The sequence below is a fragment of the Argentina silus genome (assembly GCF_951799395.1).
Source record: "Argentina silus genome assembly, chromosome: 20".
NCBI lineage: Eukaryota > Metazoa > Chordata > Actinopteri > Argentiniformes > Argentinidae > Argentina > Argentina silus.
The window spans coordinates 3,203,439-3,227,224 of NC_139674.1; the positions used below are offsets into that span (position 1 = coordinate 3,203,439).

The 23,786-nt window shown below is 48.1% G+C and overlaps 1 protein-coding gene across 1 annotated transcript in view; it reads right to left on the reverse strand.

The window, feature by feature from the left end:
- Positions 1 to 14,531: 14,531 nt before the first annotated feature.
- The window catches only part of tbc1d22a (TBC1 domain family, member 22a), a 99,163-nt gene continuing 89,908 nt past the window's right edge, over positions 14,532 to 23,786 (reverse strand). The window contains exon 14 of the mRNA XM_083691838.1: positions 14,532 to 14,797. Within this exon, the coding sequence (XP_083547964.1) occupies positions 14,669 to 14,797 (129 nt within the window). The 3' untranslated portion in view covers positions 14,532 to 14,668. The remainder of the gene's footprint in view (positions 14,798 to 23,786) is intronic.

Genomic DNA, 23,786 nt, shown 5'->3' on the forward strand with positions numbered 1-23,786 from the left:
GGTGTCCAAACTTTTGACTGGTACTGTACATTTAGGCTATTTAAGCAAATGTCCCTAGGTAAGCTAAATGACCGAGACCGCTACCCAGTGAAGCGTCTACCACAGACAAGGGTTGCAGGGCTATTCGCTATTTCAATGCTGCTCCACATTTGTTTTTCAATGATTTTCAGTGTCACCTCTACAAATGGCCATGACATGAGCAATGTTACATTACCTGATTAGCCTACTGTTGAATCCATAAAACCGTCATCCATAAAATACTAATAGCAAAAAAATTGCAATTTCGAAAAAACCTGCCAACAGTCTTGGCAAATGCGGTGTTGGCACAATGGTGTGTAGCACAGGGATGACATTAGCTCTGCGCGCACATTTGGCGCATAAAGCTCAGATCCATGGGCTTAAGGTGGTGCGCAAGAACATGAGAATAGACCCCAGCGTCTGTGTCCACATTTTCATGGTCTCATGGTTCAGTAACCCAGAGACCCCCTGGGCCTTGGTCCGTCCAGACATCACAGAGGAGAAGAGACCATCTGTTCTATCTAGGAACTCGGTCAGACTGCATCCCTCTCAATCATGCCTGCCATGTTCTTCTGCCTTCTGAAGAAAAAACACTTGATTAATTAATGGAAAATCTTGGTTAAACCCCTGCACAGTGTCTTTTAATAGCTGAAGATTCATTAGAGTCTATAATACTCTTCTTCCTTTACTTACTTTGAAACTGTACCTTGTTGTAATTGTTGTTGTCTAATGAGATTTCAAAATACATTTTTGAGGAAAGAAGATAATGAAATGCTACAGTATCACCATGACAACTGACATCCTGCCCCCCCCCCCCCCTCCTTACTCCTCCTCCATCTCCATGTGTACTTTTCTCTTTGTGTGTTTGTTTGCTGAGAGAGAGAGAGGGAGGGAGAGAGAAAGAGAGAAATTAAGAGACAGAGAGAAAGAGTTTATTTTAAGTACAGAGGTCTGTGGCCTGAACAACGTTTAATACCAACAATTTCAATTTCAGATGATACACAGTAGCACACAGCAACTGTCCTGCAAAAGAGCGAGAGCGAGTGAGAGAGAGCGAGTGAGAGAGAGAGACAGAGAGAGAGAGAGACAGAGAGATATGCAGTGGAACCCTGCCAGAATCACAGACACAATTAGCTTAGCGCAGTTAACCAAAAGGTCATCAAGTTTAAAGGGGCAGTTCATCCACATTTCCCGAACGAATTCGAGATCATAACGGTACAGGTAGAAGGTGGTTGGGTGATGAGCCCAGAAAGACTGCAGTCCACTCGTGAGTAGTGGCCTATCACTAGGACAATGAGATGAGATTCACTGGCGATGCTTCTCTGCTGATCCTTCTGCACTTTTACCTGTGCTATTTCAATGATCAATGAGATCCATAATCAATCAAACGGATCAATCTGTGATCTGTAAACACCCACTCAATGAAAGGTATACCAATTGGAATCGGAGTTCAGGGAGGTCACTGACCAGGATGATGTGATGTGACGGGTAGGGTTCGAACCTGGGTCTCCTACATGGAAGACACAAACGTCTACCATTAAACCAAAAAGACATCCTCATTAGTTTAGTTTACATGTCTCAGGAAGGGCTACGTTTGCCTGACGACCCATGCTGAGTTTTACCACTCACTCCATACAATTCAGTCTGGATCGGCCATCTTGGAGGCCGATTGTGACCACGTCACGCTTGATGGGCGTTGTGCAATAAATAAATGAATCAGCGATTGTCCCTGACCAATCAAAGCCTCTGACGTGTTCCGCCGCGATCCAGGCGCGGGTTCAAGTTTTTTCCAGAAGTTTCTTCCCTCGGCCGGAAGTGCATGAATGAACGCAGCGTCACGCTGGATCGCCACACACACACCTCAAACCCTGCAGGGTGCCCGTGCTCATCTCCCTCTGAAGCCTACAGCCTCTCACTGGACGTGAATGTCAACGGGCTGGCGTGCAGACGGCGGTGGGCCAAGCGCCAGCGGTGGCGTGCTGGTGGGGTCAGTGCAGTAGTGCTAGTGATAATCCTATTAGTTCTCCCCTCCCCTCCCCTCTCCTCTCCTCCCCTCTCTTCTCCTCTCCTCTCCTCTCCTCTCTTCTTCCCTTCCCTTCCCTTCCCTTCCCTTCCCTCCTTTCCTCTCCTCTCCTCTCCTCTCACTCCGGTTGAAGAAGCTGACTCTAGCCTGAAGCCAAGCAGCAGGAGGATGAGAGAGATCCACCCTGCGGCTTGGTGCTTTCATCCACAATTTACACAGGCCTATTGAAATGTTAATTCAGAGACGTGCTTCCACATACAACATTGATGGCCCCCTCACTGAGTACAGAGAGCAATGACATACATTAACAACACGATCCTCAGACAAATACAGTACTGTATTTAAGTATGACTTACCATTCCCTACAACGAAAGCATGAATGATATGAATGTATATTATGATATGATATCTCAGACAGTGCGTGTGTGCGTGTGTGTGTGTAGCATTTAAATACAGCCGATTACCTGTGTCTCGTGTTAAACACAGACTCATGTTAAAGTGTGTTAATGTTTTACAGTTTTCCAGCCAAGGATGCTGTAAAAGAACATGCCATTACACGGTGGGTGACTGCGGGCATATGGATTTCACAGCGGTACTGTTAACAACAGGTGAGTACCAGTTGTGTTGTGTATGGATTTCACTGTGGTACCGTAAACAACAGGTGAGTCACTGTTGTGTCACTCAAACAAAAACACTTTGTCTTTGCTGCTCAGGTGCAAGGCAAAGTGAACATGACATGTGCAGCACTTGAGGGATAACATACTCCACTATTACCAAATTCCAAACTGAGGAAATGCATAAAAACCTTTTATGCATAAAACCTTTTCGTCTTAAAGGTCAGCTGAATCAGAGAAGGATCTTCTCTTTTGAAGTGTGATTCTGTCCTCGTTGGCTTTTGTTGGTGAGGACATTTTGAGAAGCTCCCCCAGGGGGTTTTGGAGGGTTTCAGAGGAGATGGGCCACTGCTGAGAGTTAGATGTCTTCACAAGGCAGATAAACCAATCAGAAAAATCCATTCTTCATGAGTCACGCATTCGTCAATCCATTGTGACATTTACACGATAACTGGCGTTGGTTCAGGAAGTGCTCTCTAAATCAGTAGAGGCAGGAAGGAAGTTTTCAGTGGCTTTAATGACAACCTTCACCATGGCAACAGTGTGTAGATTCTGTACAACTCAACCAAAGCACTGGCTCATATAATGTATACAGTCATATGCAGTATGCCATTTAGCAGATGCTTTTATTCAAATTGAATTACAGTACAGTGAGTGAATTTCTTTTTCTGCAGGTGGTCCCAGCTGAATGCACAATACTATTGAAGAGGAACAGCCTACTCAGATCTCTTGGTTCTCGAAACTCCCTTTTTTTTTAAAGTAAAGAATGATGAAAGTATAGCCTGCTACTACTAACTTGGGAAGAATCTTTGAAATTAGAATATTTGGTTGCTAAGCAGGAATTTTTAAAGTTATGGTACACATCCTATTTTATTGCCATGGCAATTCTAAATCATAAAAATGCTATCAAATGCCCTCAATAATGGTGAGAATAAAACAGTTTATATACTTTTTTCTTGAAAAAACATTCCAGGATAATTTCTTTTTTCATGTCTTCCTCAATGTTCCTTTGATGAGTTCTTAAACCATGGTTCTGCACTTCCAGGTCGGACACCGCCTCCATCAAGCCCACCCCAGATTGTGCTCTCTGCTGCAGGGGAGGGAGGCATGTGTGCACCCCAGCCTCCGTTCACAATGCCAGTGAATACCTCTCTATCCACTAAACTCTCTGGTTTCATTTAAGAAACAATGACATTGTTGCAAGAATTGCAAAACCAATTCCCAAACCGATTGTGACTTCATTTTCTACAGCCTCCCTTTCCTCAGCCTCACACACCGGCCGTCCCCTGTTTCCCAGACGACTACAGCAGCGAGCAGGACATAGAAGACTTCCACCGATACACCGTCACCATGTGTTGAGATACTACCACAACCAGGTGATCCGGAATGACTCCTTACCTGAGGATGAGAAGTGGCGTTGGGCTTGCTTCTACATGGAGCTGATCTTCTATATGGAGCTGATCTTCTACATGGAGCTGATCTTCTACATGGAGCTGATCTTCTTCATGGAGCTGATCGATGGGGCTAAGAGTGGCTACAAGGTGGTCAGAGAGACCACCAAGGCCCTGGTGTCACTGCAGAGGAAGAGGAAGGTAGAGGAAGGGTCCAGGCCCGCACAAAGCAGACGACGTTTGAGTCTTGACCAGCAGCGGCTCAGGACCCACGAGGAGACCATTTCTGAGGATGTGGATCCGGCTTCAGATATGAGCTTCCTGTCTGTCTCAGGCATGTCACTCTCCACCATCTGATTGACAACTCAACCATCCACTTTGAACAGACTCAACCCATTTATTGAATTACCTTAGATTTATTTTTGAAGAAATAGTAGAAGTAGTAGTATCAAGATAGGATTTATTTTAGCATTAGCATTTCATCCAAAGCGACTTACAATAAGTATATTTGAATCAACAATACAACAGTCGTCGCAAGTAAAACCTTTGATACGAACAAGTGCCATCTGCAGTGAAACAAGGGATACCAGTCTGCAGGTTTGAATACCAGTCCTGCAGTCTACAGAAGTCCTGGACTAGAGCCCAGTTCGGAGATGAAGATGCACCACTGAAGATGATTTTTGGTCTGTTGGAGTTAACGCTTCATCTAGGTTGGGGAAACGTGTTGCCTGTGACATCAGAGAAGCACAATGATCCTTTATCTAAACCATCACTTTGACTCTTTGTTCGAGAGTGTGTCACCTTCCCTCTTAACATAACAGATGGATATTCAAATGAGGGCTCCTTTGGTTGGGCTAATGCAAGTGTTGTTTACTTCAGACAGTCTGCACCCTGGCTGGTTACGTATTCATCCGCCCGTTAATTGTTTTGTGGAGTTCAGTCTTTGGAAAAACAGATTGCACGCATGGTAATGTAGGTCCTTCTGGACTCCTCTATGTTCATCCTGTCTGTCTGTCTGTCTGTCTTTGTGTCTGTGTGTCTCTGTCTGTGTTTCTGTCAGGCAGTCAGCCAGCCAGCCAGCCAGCCAGCCAGCCAGCCAGCCAGCCAGCCAGCCAGCCAGCCAGCCATTTGGTTGCACAGAGAGAAGAGTGGCAGAACCGAAGAGAGAACAATGAACAAAGCGTAGTAGTAACAACCCATAACAGCGGGCTAGCATACTGTAAGCTCAACTCAGCTGGGAAATCCGAATTCTGTTTAGTCAATTAGCCACTTGAAATGCCACCAGCAAACACAATGCTCGCTGAGGAAGTTCAGGCAAGGGACTGAAAATAGCTGACTCTGGCAGTGGGACAAGGACAGGGGCGCATTGACTCCCCACCACAACTAGGCTAATGTGTGTTAGCTCATCAGTCGTGCGGCTGAGGAGCCAGTTGTCTCTGTGCCAAAGGGGTTCCAGAGCCTGCCTGATTGGAAGAGCCCCCCCCTGCCTGAATGACATCAGAGATCATAGACAAACAACGAATAAGCGCGTTGGGTTCAAGAAATGCGCTTTCTAGATCCGATGCATCGTTATTATTATTAAGTAGCTTCCTCCACTCCACACTGTGATGATAAGTGAATGATGGGGTTGGTGGTGGTCATGGCGAAATGGGAATGGAGACTCACCGTCGGTGCCTTGAGATAAAGAACCTTTCAAATGACCTTTGACCCTATAGTCCAACGCCTGGGGCTGAGGTGAGGGTGGAGTGTTACATATCGAAAAGTACTGGATGGAATGAGAAATTCCTACAGTACAGTATTCAACACCATCTATTTCTATGTGAACATTCGCTAATGTTCCAATCTCCTGAAAAAGCCCCAGGCCATGCAGTGACCACATCTTTTTTGTTGTTGTTTTGTTCTCTATTTCTTTTTGCTGAAACGGCATCCATTCCGAACACACTCTCCTTCACGAGATACTCCTTAAGGCATTACAGCGTGTTTCCAAACAGCTGCCCGGCTCATTATCGGACATGGGCGGCAAGAAGTTCACCCTGTGCTTCAGCTCCAGGTTGTGGGTGCCTTGTCTGTGTGAGGTGACCAATCCCTCTTTAACATGCAGCGATGGCGGCACCCCTCTGAAAACAAGATGAATATTAATCATATCTGCTAATGAGGCAGGCTGCATAATAAAGGTCCTACGGGTCCGTGATTCAGTCCCAGACTTCCTGGAACCCAGACACTCACTCACTCACTCACTCATACACACACACACACACACACACAAAACACACACACAAAACACACGTACAGAGCTATATCTGGATGGCTTGGTTCTGCGGGTCGGGTCAGCTGAGTACAGCTACTGTAGATGGATTGGATGTCACGCCCGGCGAGGCAGGGTGCGGGGGTGGTGGGGGGTACAGAGGGTCAGGAGAGGCCATAATGCACCACACAGAGAGAGCTTAGCCCAACCAAGCAACACATTCTGCCCGGAATATACACAGGCCTGCCTGAGCGGCTTGCTTGCCTGCACCCGGGGACTCTCTGCCCTGAACTGGGTGACTCAACTAATGACGTCTGCATTTTTCTACGCATGTTTTGTTACATTAAAGAGTGTCCGCTGATGTGGCTTCGAGGGCTTTGACTACAATACAGTGTGTGTGTGAAGACACACACACACACACACACACACACACACACACACACACACACACACGCAAGCGCGCACACACACACAAGCGCGCACACACACAGTCACGACCGCCTGCCTATATTGTCACAGCATACGGTTCTTTCGGGGTAAATGAGCGGCTGCACATTATTCTGTGAGCTGTCATTTGCATAACTGGTCCCGACGTCTGGCAGAAAGCTGAGTAGCCAATCGGACCAGGGCAGCCCTCAAACACAACAGCCAATTATGTGTCCCCACATGAGCCGCCGGTGCAAAAGATCCAGTCTTCTTTATCACTTCAGACTTAGGCTGCCAAGCCTGCAACTATTCCAGCCAACACAGCAGTCAGATATATAGCCTAACACAGATAGAGGACATGGATCCCAAGGGCAAAGAGAGAAGAAATTAAAGTTTTCAAATTGATGTGGAGCTGAAAGCTACATTTCTCTTTGTGAGCCTTTTCTTACTCAATCTTCGCTGTAGAAAAGAGCTGTCACTGCAGAGAGGGGTTGTGTGAGTGTGTGTGTTTTTGTGTGTGTGTGTGTGTGTGTGTAGGTGTGTGTTTGTTGTAGCTGAAGCAGGTAATGTATTGACTGTGGTAAACTACCTGGAAAATGATGCTTTTAATCCAGACTGACAGACACAGAGAGACAGAGACAGACAGAGGAGAGAGAGACAGACCTACAGAGACAGACAGAGGAGAGAGAGACAGACCTACAGAGACAGACAGAGGAGAGAGAGACAGACCTACAGAGACAGACAGAGGAGAGAGAGACAGACCTACAGAGACAGACAGAGGAGAGAGAGACAGACCTACAGAGACAGACAGAGGAGAGAGAGACAGACCTACAGAGACAGACAGAGGAGAGAGAGACAGACCTACAGAGACAGACAGAGGAGAGAGAGACAGACCTACAGACAGGACCCAATCTCCACTATACCCATCCTTATCTACAGTATGTTCACACAGTGCCCTGCATACAGTAAGTAATGGGACAGTGAAGCATTTTTTCTTCTTTCTTCAAAAGTACAAAATAAGCACTCATGTTTAATATTTGGTCGACAACCCTTTGCATGCAATAACTGCCTGAAGCCTGCAACCCATTGACCCCACCAGCCACTGGGTATCTTCTCTGGTGAAGCTCTACTAGGTCTGTACTGCAGCCATCTTCAGTTGTTTGTTTCGATGCATCATCATTTTGTATGTTTTGGGTCATTGTCTTCCTGTATGATGAAGCACCATCCAATGAATTTGGAGGCATTTGCGTACTTGAGCAGACAAGACGTTTTTGCACATTTCAGAATGCATTCTGCTGCTGCTGCCGTCAGCAGTTACATCATCAATGAAGACAAGTTAGCCAGTTCTAGTGGCAGCTATACATGCCCAAGCATTAACACCCCCTCCACCATGTTTCACAGATGAGGTGGTATGTAGTGGATCTTGGGCAGATGCTTTTTTCTCCAAACGTTCTACTTGCAATCACTCTGGTACATGATAATATTCATCTTATCTGTCCACAAGACCTTTTTCTAGACCTCTGCAGGATTTGTAGGTACTTTTTTAGCAAACTGTAAGTGACCATCCTTTTTGAGGATAACTAATGGTTTGCACCTTGCAGTGAAGCCTCTGTCGTCACCTGGTGAAATATTCTGCAGATGGTAGTCTCTGACACATTCAAGCCTACCTCCTGGAGAGTGTTCCTGATCTGTGGGTTGTTAGTTATGGTGAGAATTATTCGGTCATCCACTGTAAGAGTTTGCCTTGATCTACCAGCCGGTTTGCGATCGCTGAAGTCACCATTTTTTTCTGTTACAAAGTGTTGATTTTGGCAAGCCTAAGGCTTTGGCTCTGTTGCAGATTTTACAGTTTTTTCTGATTTTCAGCCTAATAAAGGCTTCCTTGACTTTCATTGACACAGCTTTGGTCCTCATATTGATAAACACCATTAGCAGACTCCAAAGGCAAACGCAAAGCCTTGAATCAACACTAGACATTGACAGCTCTCTTATGCCTGCACAAATGATGTGACGGAACACACCTGACTTACCAGAAACACATGTCAAGCCAATTGTCCGATTACTTTTGGATACCCTGAAATAGGGGGACTATGCATCAAAAGTGTTGTAATTTCTGAATGGTGAAACCAACATGTACACAGATACCATCAAATACAAGCTGAGAATCTCTACTTTAACCTCCAAGTAATTATAAGTAACTTTTGTAGTGGAGAGCCAAAAGAAAGAAGAAAGAAAAAAAAAGAAAAAAAAGAAAAAAGAAAGACTCACTGTCCCGTTATATTACTTCACAACATAGCGTCAGATGCTCTGGATATGTGAGACAGAGACATGTCATGGTAGAGTTGTCTGTCTGAAGTGACAAGGACATCCGTGGGAGGACACCGGGGACACGGTGTACTTACTTAGACAAGACGAAGGGCACTTGTTGTGCGCACTGAAGCAGAGGTCTGGGAGTGACAGTGACAGTGACAATGACGGTGTAGCTCACTAGCTAATGTCCACAGATGCCTTTCAGTCCAGACCTCAACCTCCGTGTGTTGTATACAGTACGTGTGTCTTGTTAACGTATTTTCATAGAAACATATTTTCTGTACACACTGCTCTTGCCGACACAACACAGCATTCTAACGAGGGTTCAATTAACGTTAACTGGAAAAAGAAAAAGAAAAAGAAAAAAGGACAGCACGGCACATCGATGTAAACATCGTTGTTGATGATAAGCAAAACAACGGCTTAGTGAGCAGGTACACACAGTGCTGCACTTCAGCTTCTCTGCAGAATCTCTCTCACACACACACACACACACACACACACACACGCAGCTCCGTAAACTCCATGTTGGCCCCAAACACACCACTCATATCACACTCTACCTCTTAGAACCTTTTGGTGCCAACATGGCGGCCGTTAAAATGCCCTACCTCGAACACGGTTGGCCTACCTACTCATAAGAAAGTTCTCCGCCTGTGCCTAATTCCGCATGCCGTGTAAGTACAGGCAGAGCAGCCTCAGTGGGCAGATACCCTGGCGTCCCATCTCTGATACAGGTGCATGGTGTCGTTACCATGTGTGAGCCATCTGGGGAGGCCCTGGCGTGCTTTAATGTGTTTTTAATCTCTGTGAACGGCCTGCGGCCTGCGGTGGCCACGGGGCTTTAATTGCCTGCCGGTGTGAACATCAGTCAGCCTAACGAGAGAGAGGGACTCCCTCCTATCTCCTCCCATCTCCTCGTACTCCACACACACACACACACACACACACACACACACGAGTGTGCACGTGCACGCAGACAGACAAGCACATACTCGCACACATAGAAAGACACACACACACATGCTTGCACACACACACACACACACACACACACCTACACACTCGTGCAAACACACACACACACACACACAAACACACACACGCAAACAAAAACACACAAACACACAAACAAACACACACACACACACACCTCATTAGCAAACCTGAGTGGTGGTCGTCGGTGTGGTGGCAGCAGCAGCCCGTTGACCAGCCTGGTGTGTGGAACAGGGTCTGAATACAACCCCAGCACTTACCACCCCGCACACCAACACAGCAGTTACCACCCCGCACACCAACACAGCAGTTACCACCCCGCACACCAACACAGCAGTTACCACCCCGCACACCAACACAGCAGTTACCACCCCGCACACCAACACAGCAGTTACCACCCCGCACACCAACACAGCAGTTACCACCCCGCACACCAACACAGCATTACCACCCCGCACACCAACACAGCACTTACCACCCCGCACACCAACACAGCACTTACCACCCCGCACACCAACACAGCACTTACCACCCCGCACACCAACACAGCAGTTAGGCACGGCTGGGTTAGAGCTGGGTTAGAGATGGGTTAGAGCGCCCTGACAGGCTGCAGGTTGGACTTATTAACAGATGAATGAAGCATTACTGGAGAGTGGAGGTGTAATTATATTCTGTTGTTTTAATTGGTATCATCATAGAATTAGAATTGTAATACTATAATCTGTTTTCGTGGGTACAATGGACGCACGATGACCCCAGAGTTGGTGTTGTTGACGAGACAGAGAGGATGAAATTTACAAATACGATTATGATATCATGGTATTATTATTATGGTATCATATCATACCGATTATGCATATACAGTATTTACCTGTTAAGTAGAACTTGTTGTACTTTGGATGTACAGTACCAGTCAAAAGTTTGGACACACCTTGCCAAGAGTGCGCAAAGCCGTCATCAAAGCAAAAAGTGGCTACTTTGAAGAATCTAAAATATAAAACATATTCTGGTTTGTTTTTAATACTTTTTTGTTTGCTACATAATTCCATATGTGTTCCTTCATAGTTTTGATGTCTTCAATATTAATCGACAATGTAGAAAATAATAAAAAATAAAGAAAAACCATTGAATGAGAAGGTGTGTCCAAACTTTTGACTGGTACTGTATGTAAAACGGATGGATGAATGGCAGATCGCTTTCGCCTGTTCCTCTGTTTCTGTGATCCATGGACATATGAAAGTATTAGTTCTTGGCATCTCCCGTCTAAACAAGCCCTATTATCTATTAGAAGCTTCGGTAACATTTCATGTTGTTAATTAGCAGCTAATTGGCATTCCTAGACATTTACTGCAGCGTCAAAAAGACGAGTCTGTATATTCAAACAGTTTTGGTCATATATAGCATTTATTTACACATTTTTTTTTTTTCTATTTACAGATCTTTGTTTCAAAATTGGTTTGCTCTGTACACATTTTTAAATTCAAGAACATTTCCACACTTTCCCTCCGTTGTATGACAGACACGTTCAGATGTCGTAGCCAGAAGTCGTGGGGAGGACCGGTCTCGGTTTGGTATTCAGAAACATTTAAACATCCCTGGAAAAGGTAGAGCAAGTAAAAGAAAGAAATGAACGCTAGAAAAGAGAAAGAAAAAAAGGAGGCAGACAGAAAAATGTTAGATTGTGCCTCATGGGGATGCTGACTTCAATGTCCAAAGTGTGTGTGTGTGTGTGTATATGTGTGTGTGTGTGTGTGTGTGTTGGCCCTTATAAGAAGAGGGCTCCGGCCAGCGAACACCTGGCCATCATCACCATGGTACCTGGAGTTGGTGACTTTTAACCAATGTGTGTGTGTGTGTGTGTGTGTGTGTGTGTCTGTGTCTGTGTGTGTGTGCACGTGTAAGGTCTGTCTGGTACATCAAACCCACTTATTCATATCTAGGGACATTAGAGAAGGCAGCTGATTGATGTATGGATGTAATTCTGTGGAATCACTATGACGGCTGAACAAACGGGGGTGAAACGCTGGAACTGAACAAGGTTTCATTTAGCTGGCAGAGAGCTTAAATTATCAATAAGGTACAATAAATATATCTAGGATGATCTCTACAATCTCTACATTAGGCACAACTTAATAGGCTCATGTAAACAGTATATAAAAAAAAGAAAAAAAAAAAGAAAAACAATTTTAAAAAGCTGATTCAAAGAATATATTTCGTACAAAAAGAAAAGAAAAAAAAAATAGATTTTTATAATTTTTTTTAGATCAAGTGCGCTTTCATTTTCACTTCGGATGGGAGATTCGGTTTTGGAACTGGCACAGAGTTGTAAAAGCCTAGAGACATGATCACAGAACCCCCCCCCCCCCCCCCCCCAACACACACACACACACACACACACACACATGCACACGCACACACACACACACACACACACACACACACACACACACACACACACACACACACACACACACACACACACACACACACCTATGCGAGCACGCACGCACACACCCACCCACGCACGCACGCACGCACGCACGCACCCACGCCGTAAAGGGCTTCATGCAACAATGATGGTTGTACTTAGTTACGCGACAGGAGACGTATTGTGATGATAAAAAGCTAAACATATGATTTTTAAATGCCTAATTCATATATCATCAACCCCTTACGAACACCAATATGGTGTTGCTCCCTCAGGCAAAACATATCGCATCTGGAAAACATAAGCAAAAAAAAGAAACCCCTTAAGCAGCCAAATTAAGGCAAATGGATTTGAAGTTATTCCATCCTAAACGGACTGAACACGGTTACTGTTATGGAGACAATGGCTGGGGGGGGGGGGGGGGGGCTTTACACACTACAGGGCTGACCCCAATCATACTGTGCTGGCTTGGATCGCTTTCACATTGTCCTTTCCAGTGTTGTTTTAACAACTATGGTGGACGGGTAACCAGCCCAGCCCAGCCCAGCCCAGCCCAGCCCAGCCCAGCCCAGCCCAGCCCAGCCCAGCCCAGCCCAGCCCAGCCCAGCATGGTTGGGGTCAGCCCAGCCCAGCCCAGCCCAGCCCAGCCCAAGCCAGCACAGTATGGTTGGGGTCAGCCCAGCCCAGCCCATCCCGTCAGGAAAAACACCACTTCTTCACATCGCCAACACAATGCTTCACCCTACGTGGTACGGTAAAGTGTCGGAGTTCGGAACATCACCTGTTGCCTGCTCAGCGCAGCGTTGAACACGCAGGTGGAGAACACTGTGTTGAGCGGGGGAGAGGGTGAGAAGCGGCGGAGAGAGAGAGAGAGAGAGAGAGAGAGAGAGAGAGAGAGGCAGGTTGGAGGTTCAGAGAGAGTGCTATTAGAGAGATCCTACCCTGAGGACTGCACAGTGAGTCCACTCTCCACAAGAAGCGTGAGAGTGGTGATGCTCCTAATGCCTCATTATGGCCATTTGATGTGAGACGATCAACTCTCTTGCTTTCCTCTCTACCTGCGGGGGCTTTGTCGGAAAAATGAAACCATGGAGATGAGAGAGAGAGAGAGAGAGAGAGAGAGAGAGTTTGACGCCAGTTAGGCGTTATTTCGAGGGATGGTGTGTGTATATGTGTGTGTGTGTGTGTGTGTGTGTGAGTAAGTTAGTAAGTAAGAGTCGTTTGAGGGGGAAGCGGGGGTCAGTTTGTCCTCTCAGTTTTCTAAGGAACAGGTTGTTACAGACTTCAACTGGTACAGCAGGTCACACTGGGTCACTGCCAGTGGACAATCTATTTCCATCTCTCCATCTCTCCCTCTCTCCCTCCCTCCCTCTCTCTCTCTCTCTCTCTCTCTCTCCCTCTCTCTCCATCTGTCACACATGAGTTCAGCTCTATGATTAGTTCAGTAGACGGGGGTGGGGGTGGGGGTGGGGGTGGGGGGGGGGGGTGGGGAGGTGGTGGTGGGGGTGGGGGGGCTCCAATCTAAAGTTGTCCTCGTGCTGCTGCTCTGGCGTCCACTCAGTGAGACTCTGTAAGTAGATGAGCTGTACGACATCTGACATCCCTGGGGACGTGGTGGGACAGACGGATGGACAGAGGGACAGACAGAGGGACAGACAGACGGACAGACAGAGGGACAGACAGAGGGACAGACAGAGGGACAGACAGACGGACAGACAGAGGGACAGACAGACGGACAGACAGAGGGACAGACAGAGGGACTGACAGAGGGACAGTCAGAGGCACAGACAGACAGAGGGACAGACAGACCGACAGACAGAGGCACAGACAGATTAGAGGGATGTTGTATCAATGTAGGACAGCAGGAGGACAGTCCTCCGCGGGGTTCAGGTTTCCAGGGCAGACAGACGTAGAATCACGCCGTGTTGGGTTGGGGGTCCACCGTACTTCCACGCCCAGACGTTGGAGTGTACACGTTGTTTCATAACGTCTCATAAAAGAACAAAGAGAGAAGCCTCTAGAAACAGTCGAGTCAGAACTGTACACCCATCCCAAACAAGCACACTGTTCCTGTCTGGTTGTTAATGTCCTAGTAGTTGTAGGTGGAGGGGGGGGGGGGGGGGGGTCGTCCTTGATGGAGGGGGGGGGTTCAGTAGCTCTGGGTTCAGTAGCTCGCTGTGTGAGAGGGGTGGGTGCGGGCGGGCGGGGGGGTCACACTCATCTCTTGTAGTGGTTGGGGGCGTCAGCGAAGGCAAACTTCAACCTGTACGCCTCTGCCAGGAGAACGCTGACCTCCTCGTTACCCCAGTGCATGGTGGGAAGGTTCTGCAGCAGGATCATCAGTCCCTGCAGGGGGGAGAGGAAAACAAACAGAAGGTTTCAGTGAACTGGAGAGAGAGAGAGAGAGAGAGAGAGAGAGAGAGAGAGAGAGAGAGGAGGAGGAGGGAGAGAGAGAGAGAGAGAGAGAGAGAGAGGAGGAGGAGGGAGAGAGAGAGAGAGAGAGAGAGAGAGAGAGACGGAGAAAAGGGCAACAAAGAAAGAGAGTGGCACCACTCTGCGAATATTACAGCGTGTGAAACTGTCGCCACGGGCAACCTCACCATCGGTTCCACAGGGAGGGGAGCGGAGGAGGGGGGGAGGAGGGGGGGAGGAGGGGAGAGGAGGAGATGGACTCCTCACTGATCATCTCACACTGCCTGTTTTATTACAGGAAGCATCAGTACCATCACAGTCAGACCTCTGCAGGAGGGGAACGCATTTAAACCCCCCAATCAGTGGCTGTTTGTGTTTCTCAATCTGGCTTCGCTATGTGTGTGCATCCATGTGTGTTTGTTTGTTTGTGTGTGTGTGTGTGTGTGTTTGTATGTGTGTGTGTTTGTTTGTGTGTGTGTGTGTGTGTCAGTCGGGGGCCGCATCAGCAGCGTCAGTGCAGTGTAACAACACTCCATTCCTTTTAGAGAGAGAGAAAGAGAGAGAGAGAGAGACAGAGGAGGGAGAGAGAGACAGAGGAGGGAGAGAGAGAGAGGTGGAGAGAGAGAGAGGAGAGAGAGAGAGAGACAGAGGAGGGAGAGAGAGAGAGAGGTGGAGAGAAGGAGAAAGGAGAGAGAGAGAGAGGTGGAGAGAGAGGGAGAGAAGGAGAGAGAGAGAGAGGTGGAGAGAGAGGGAGAGAGATAGACAGGAGAGACAGAGAGAGAGAGAGAGAGACAGAGTGATGTCCCTCTATCTGTTCGTCTTTAGAGAGGAACCGTGTCCTGAATGCTTACAGGACACATGTTCCAGTGCTGAGGGAGAGAGAGAGAGAGGGAGGGAGAGAGAGAGAGAGAAAGAGATACAGAGAGACAGAGAGGGAGAGAGGAAGAGAGACAGAGAGAGAGAGAGGAGGTGGAGAGAGAGGGAGAGAGAGAGACAGGAGGGAGAGAGAGAGAGAGACAGAGAGGGAGAGAGGCAGAGAGAGAGAGGAGGTAGAGAGAGAGAGAGAGAGACAGGAGGGAGAGAGAGAGAGAGAGATGAGCTGTGCCCCAGCCCTGCCGGACCCTCCAGACTGTATCAGTGTATTAGAGGGGCTTAGGGTGGTGGCAGTGGCATGCGGAGGCTCAATCTCCCAGCCCTAATACAGGCCTCCTTGTGGGGCTGATGAAGGGGAATGAGTCTGGTTAGAGTCTGGTTAACACTGCTACAGGTGGGGCCAGGCCTGAGGGGCTTTCAGCCACAGTGACAGGGAGGGAGGGACACACACACACACACACACACACACACACACACACACACACACACACACACACAGCACGATGACACAGGTTAAACCCAATCACGGTGACACCCAATCTAGACCCAATCAATCATGACTGTGGTAATCACACACCACGGGGGGTGGGGGGGTGTGTGGGGGGGTGTCTACCGTGAAACCAGATCAACAACCGTCAATTCTTCTCCAACTCAAAGTGCGTTCTTTCCGCCCGAGAAGATTTTTTCATTTTTTGGATTCGTATGTGGAAAACCCGGAAACCGGAAATATTTCCCATGGATTGAACTGAAGAGTCGTCATAACGACAATAACTAAAGGCAGTCAGAACTCCTAAACTCAGCACTAGCGGGTTACTGAACTCCGAGGCGTTCACGGTGACCGTACATCACGCCACCGTGTCGATTCTGTGGCGGCTGTGTTCCTCTGCGCCGGTGAACGTACCCCGGTGACTCACGTCTCGAGCGAAGAGCGAAGTTAAAAAGAGGAGAAGCGTGGTCGAGGGGAGGAGATGAGAATGTACCAAAGAAGGTAGAAAACCACCATCTGGCAAAAATCTATCCAATCTGTGTTTGTTTCACTGGGTTCAGAGAGATAGAGCTCTCAGAGGAGACGGAGAGAGAGAGAGAGTGGGGGGGGGGGGGGTGAGAGGGAGAGATAGAGCGAGTGAGAGGGATGGGGGGGGGGGGGTGAGAGAGGGGGAGAGAGAGATAGAGAAAGAAAAGGGCAAGAAGAAAGGGTGACACCACTCTGCCGGATTTTGCAGTGTATTTGAGGGAGGGGGGGGGGGGGGGGGGGGGGGCATGGAGGAGCACAGAGAGACAGAGGAGGGAGTTGAAAATCAGAATGCTATGTGCTCCTCTCTCTCTCTCTCTCTCTTCCTCATCGGTATTCACTGCCGCAGAGCGAGAGAAGGCTTTTATCAGTAAGAAACACTCACATGTTCACAACTGCTCACTTCCATCCGAATAACTGACTGACTTGAGATGGGGGGGGGGGGGGGGGGGGGGGAGAGACACTGGGGTGTCGGGGGGAGAACAATCAGATAACAAAAGAAAGCAAGATAACATTATTAATGCAATCCATTCAACAAAAAAAAAAAAACAACCAAAAAAAAAACGTTTGTTTACAATATCCCGACAAAGCGTACGTCAGGTTGAATACGAATCCCGTCCTGCCCACACAACGTTCCCTCGGAAAGACAAGGAAAGAGGGAGAAGGTAAGATAAATGTGCCCGTGTCAGATTGCAGGTGGTTTCCTCGCATGTTTGGTTCATGAGCCTGTCAACGTGTCGGCAACTGAACACACTGTACTGAACACACTGTACTGAACACACTGTACTGATTATACATGAAGGTGAACGTCCCCTACCCCCCCAACCCCCCCCCCCACCACTGTTTCTTCTCCATCAAACCGTTTAACACGTTTCAAGGCTGAGATGGAGAGGGAATTACGACAATAGGGGTGTGTGTGTGTGTGTGTGTGTGTGTATGTGTGTGCTTGTGTGTGTGCTTGTGTGTGTGTGTGTACGTGTGTGTGTGTGTGCTTGTGTGTGTGTGTGTGTGCGTGTGTGCGTGTAAAATGTGAGTGTGTAAACCGTATTCATATTCCAATCCATGCCTGGTCGTTCTCTCTACAAAGCACTCTCTACAAAGCACTCCAGAGGTGCAGGGAACGACATTGCACATGGCTCAGTCGGTAGAGCACGGCGCTAACAACGCTAAGGTTGTAGGTTCGATTCCCGCTGGGACCATATATACTGAGAAATGTATGCACTCACTGCAATGGAAGTCGCTTTGGATAACAGCCTCAGCTAAATGGCATATATACACTAAATACATATATACAAACCTTTTGGGGACCAGTCAAGAGACATAATCATAATCATATACAGTGCTTTATATAATTTCACATCATTAAGTGCGGAGGCGGGGAAGGGGGTGGGGGGGGGGAATTATAGAGCAGGGGAGGCTGGTGGGTGGTCGAAATCGGAGGACGGGGCTCGTTGTAATGCATGCACGCGTGTTTGATACCGTTCCTCATTCCGTTCCATGCATTACAACGAGCTCTCCTTCGATCTCCCTCTCTGGCAGGCTCCCCGGGGGCCAGAGGTAGTATATACCATTATGCCATGTGCTACAGGAGAGCTGATTGCTATTCTATAAGACTGCCTTCTGCTGTAGGGGTAAAATAATACAGTAGTCAAGCTCCTCTGTGACTCATGACTTCATTAATGGCTTATTTCTAATACATTCCCATCTGTCAGCTATCATTCATACTCCGGTAATGTGTTTAATAGCCCTTAATGACATACATCACGCACGCACGCACGCACACGCACACGCACGCACACACACACACACACAGGCTGGGGGATAGACAACTCACAGTCAGACTCACACACACAGACACAGGTGGTGGGATGGAACACTTTGCGGTGTGTGAGTGTGTGTGTGTTTGTGTGTCTGCGTGCGTGTGTGCGTGCGTGCGTGCGAGTGTGTATTTTAATGATACACCCTGCTAATATACTGAACGGCCATTAAGGTACAGAGCCATTAGGAGCATCAATTACTGTCTCTGTCTCTCTGACCTGGCCCCAACCATCAGAGAAAGATATCGTAATGGCTTTTATAAAAGAATCCTGCTACCCTGGGAAAAATATAAACAAACAGGCGAAGGAAAGAGGACACGACCAGTACAAATGCAGAGTGCTGGTGAAGGGCCCACCCGCTGTGGTGAGGCATCCTATTCAGCCTTAACGCGGGCTATTGAGCGGCGGATAACACCTCGGAGAGTGTCAGGGACACCGGCACGTCTCCTCCGTTTCGAACATTTTCGAAAAACATTTTCCCTCCTCCTTTCAGACAAACACAAACAGCGTCGGCACCCCGACACCCTCGCGTCACGTCAAATCAAACGCCTGCGACTTTCTCAGGGCGACTCTGTCTCGACGTGCCTTTTTTCACTCCCCCCCCCCCCACCGCCGCCCACCCCGCGGCGCTAACGACATCTCGCAGCGGCGTGTGTAAATGAGTAAGGGGGCCAGAGGACAGGCGCGGAAGTAGCGAGCTGTCTCAGACAGACACTGGTGCTGCTGTGTTACTGTTGGGGCCGGGCTGCTGGGGACTCCACCTCGCTAATGTGTGATGGTGTGATGCTAGGGGATGCTAACTAGCTAATGGTGTGATGCTGTGATGCTAGGGGATGCTAGCTAGCTAATGGTGTGACGCTAGCTAGCTTATGGTATAATGGTGCGCTACTGGGGATGCTAGCTAGCTAATGGTATATCGGTGTGACGCTGTGCTGGGGATGATACGGTAGTGGGGCTTAATGGGCCAAGACACAACTCCATCACGCCCCTGCTGGTAATGTGAAGTGTAGCTCTAATTACACCAAGCACCCACAAAGACAACACTGGGGCTGGGCGCTAATGGTGTAGCATCATTAGCACAGGTAGCACCATGGCTACATGTCTCCCACTTGTGTGGGTCCTTGGTCCTGGCCCACAACACAGGCCCAGGACAGGCGAATGCAACACGGCAGGTCTTTAACACAGCTAGCTACTGCTGGCTGAAACCCAGAACCAAGGTTACGACCTCACTCCGTGGCGTCCTTGTCTCCCAACTCTCTAATGACTTCCACAGCTCCCGCACAAAACAAATCAGCTTTCTGTCTGTTTCTTATCTCCCCCCCACCCCTCCTGGATAATGACATGTATTCATCCTATTTATTCCTTAACTGAGTTGGAGGAGGAGGAGGAGTGCTGTTGGGTCCCTAGCAGATAGCCAAGGCGGGAAAGGAGCTTAATTATTTGGCTGTGCGGAGCGGGGCCAACGACAACCCTCGAATGACAAGGCTGGTCGGCGCAGCGCCTCGTCAAAGGACGCCGTTTCGGGGAGAGAGTGATAAGTGCTCGGAGGAGATTTGTGACGCCAGCGCGCACACACACACGCTGCCGCCGCCGCGAATTGAGAAAACAACGGCCGACTTTCAACCCTTGGTCGTCTTTCCGGAGAGACGAGACGCCCTCGCTTTGGTATCTCGCCTATCGATCAGCGGCAATAGAACTCACTCCATCACACGAGCCCAATCACAGACCCCCCCCCCCCTCCACCCCACCTCCCTCTCAAGAACCCACACGCTCACCCTTTCTGCTTTAAACACCCATGTGACTAACCAATGCAGAACTGTGATTGATTGCTCATGACTTTCCAAACAGCCTTGTTTATCAGGGTCTATGTGACATATATATATATATATATACATACACACACACACACATATATAATATAGAGCCACACAAGTGAGTAGAGAGCTGAGCTGAGCGAGGGCTGATGGGGGGGTGAGGGTGGTGTGTGGGTGTGGGGGGGGCGAGGTGTAATTACTTTCACTATATTAAGTCCTCTGTTTTCTATTCTCTTTTTTTTTCTTCTCCTTCTTTTCGTTTAGCAAATGTCCCTGCATTAAATGGATTCATACGCCAGATCAGAAACACTCAATCAAGGGAGTGTATTAAAACCTATTTACAGCCTCGGTCTGCCTTCTCACAGGCTCACTCCCCCCCCCCCCCCCCCCTCCCGTTCCCCACCCCTTCATATCCCTCCTCCCCCTCCCCAGACACCCCTCCCCTGCGCCATCCATCAGGATAAAGGCAGCTCAAATGAGTCTCCACTCAACAGCCCAAGTTTGGACAATATTACAAGTTTTTCTTCTGATGAATGGGAAGGGCGTTGTATTAATCAGCTGGAGTCTACACCTCCTCATCCCCTGTGTTGAGGCCCTAATAGAGCCGGGGGCCATAACTCATGCACACCCGGCTTCCGCATGACAACAATCAAGAACACAACACACATCCATCTCCGCTGTAACTACCAACCCCTCCGAAAGAACATTATGGAAATTCCCCCCTTTTTTAAATTTATTTATTTACTTTTTTTTTTATTCTTTTTTTTTTATCTTCTTTACTTACTAAATGTGTACACCTAACTCAATTGCCACTCTCCCAAATTTATGACGAGATGTAATCAGGAAAACAGGATGGTGAAAGTTTTTTGTTGTTGTTCGCCCTTGATTGACTTTCGTATTCAGTGATGCGTGTCTCCCTTGGTATTTGTGACTGAGCGGATCGTGCGTCGGGAGTCGGAGAGTGTAACCAGCTCAGATGTTGCTGTCATAGGCGGGGAGTATTCCCCAGCGTTCGCAGACACACAGATCACAGATTCAAATAGCGCTGACATTTCTATATCATCCAGAGTTAAGCTCTCCAAACGCTCCTTTCTCCTGGTTGCCGTGTCAAACAGTATACAGTCAACACGGAGGTTTAATCAGCCAAAAGCAGCTGACATTTCGAAGGGTCTGGAACGTCTGTCAGAAATGTAATTGAGGTAAAGTCGACTGCCTCTCCCTCTCTCTCTCTCTCTCTCTCTCTCTCACCAAGAGGAAACGGCGGTGACACGGTGCTCTTCCATTTACACAAAACTAATAGCTTTGTGGCCACGTCCGACGTCAGACCGAGAGCCAAATTAACTTTCCAAATGAATTTCCTGAGCATCTATTCAATAGTAGTTAGTAATGAAAGCCCAAGCCTTGGCATTTCACCGTGGGTTATATCAATAGCATTTGCTGCTCACACTATAACAAAACACGTCCTTGATTTCATTCTGGAGACAGCAAAAAAAGAGAGAGAAAAACCCCCCCTACGAGTGTCATGCACCCCCCCCGCCAGAACAACTTGACCATTTGACACTCACTCACTGGTTGAAATTGAATATCCCCCCCATTTAACATCATTTAATACGCTGGCTTTGACGCTGTCCTACATTCACAGGCCAATTCCTCATCTTAAGACGTTCTGAATGTCCTTATCCACGGATGTGGCTAGCAGGGTTTGACACATCAGAGTCTGAGCCTCTACAGTGAGCCATTTAGGACACACTGTGCCATGTTTTTTTGTTTGGTATCTAGAGTATCCTGGTAATGTAAACTGGCATTGAGTGCTTTAGCTCCTTCGAAAACAGCGCCACGGGCACTTTGCCAGTGTCTCCCACTGCCTCCACAACACATTTAGAGAGTTTGTTGTGTGCCAAGTTATTCAGGCAGGCAGGGAATCCAGTTAGTCGCCGCAGTTCAAAAAAACACCTGGGGTGAAACAGCACTGAACATTTTGGGGAGTGCTAGTCACCCGTTTTTTAAATTCATCAGCCTAATGAATGAATGTACTGTCGCAAACATGAGATGGGTCTTTTTTCCCCCCCCTTCCCCCCTCTATAATTATTTCCACAGTATTTATTTTCTGCTTTTGGGCTTATTATATTTCAGGAACAATGCACCTGCGTAAAACCTGACACTGTGTGTTGCTTCCGCAGACACTTTCTGAGGTGGGAAAATCTTCACAAGTAAAGAAAGAAAAAAAAGAAAAAAAGTGAGACGCTTGCTGTCAATTGGAAACAGGATTGAGATAGCTTCACCGTTTCAGCCTGAGGCTCGGGAAAATTGAAAAGGCAATTCTGGATAATAATAACAGGATTAATGATCCTGGGAGAGAAGGCGTGTATTATATTATAAGTGTAAGTTAACACGCTCATATCACGGGCCATACATCGTCTCTTTTTAATTAAAGCCTGCACTCATGTATGATGTCGATAATGAGATCACATAACTTCACATTTTCTGCTTCACATATTTGATTGGACACAGAGCTGCTTAGACCCTGAAGCTCTGACCCACTGTGTGTGTGTGTGTGTGTGAGAGAGTGTGTGTGTGTGTGTGTGTGTGTGTGTGTGCGTGAATGAGTGTGTGTGTGTGTGTGTGAGAGAGAGTGTGTGTGTGTACTACCGTACCGTGTGTGCGCGTGCGTGCGTGCGTTCCTTTGTTAGAGTGTGCGTTCGTATATACGTGTGTGCGTGTGTGTGTGAGGGCAAGAGAAAGCTCCCCGGGACGACTATACGTTCTAAGCAGATAAAAGACCCTTGGACAAACCAGTAAGAACCCTGCGCGCCTGCGTCTCCGCCCAGAGGCCTCTCCAACCCATCCCAGTCGAAACCTGATTTAAGTCAGACCATTAAAACTGCTCAGTGGAAGATTGATTCCTCTTGTCCCCCATCCGTATGTCTGTCGTAAAGGAAAACTGGTTACACTGGTCTCAGACTGTAAACCCTAATTAACACGACACAGCCTGAGCTGCGGTGGGCAGGGGGGGGGCCTGGCGATGCCATCGATCATAGTTGCACGTGAAAGGAAAATGATCGGAGGTAGCCAGAAGTTTACTGATCACAGGGACAGAGGGCTTTGGACGCAGCTTGCAGGCTATTGTTAAAAACCTTCAGGCGGGGAGGGAGGAGGAGGGGGGGGGGGGGGGGGTGGAGTAGGGACAGACAGAGAGAGCTTACAGGAGGTGATGGACAGGGAAAAGGACAGGTAGGGGACGGGGGAGAGGTGGGAGAGACGAGGGACGGGTGAGGGACGGGTGGGCGGACAGGGGAGAGGTGGGAGAGACAAGACACAGGTGAGGGACAGGTGGGCGGACAGGGGGGAGGTGGGAGAGACAAGACACAGGTGAGGAACAGGTGGGGGAACAGGGAGGAGGTGGGAGA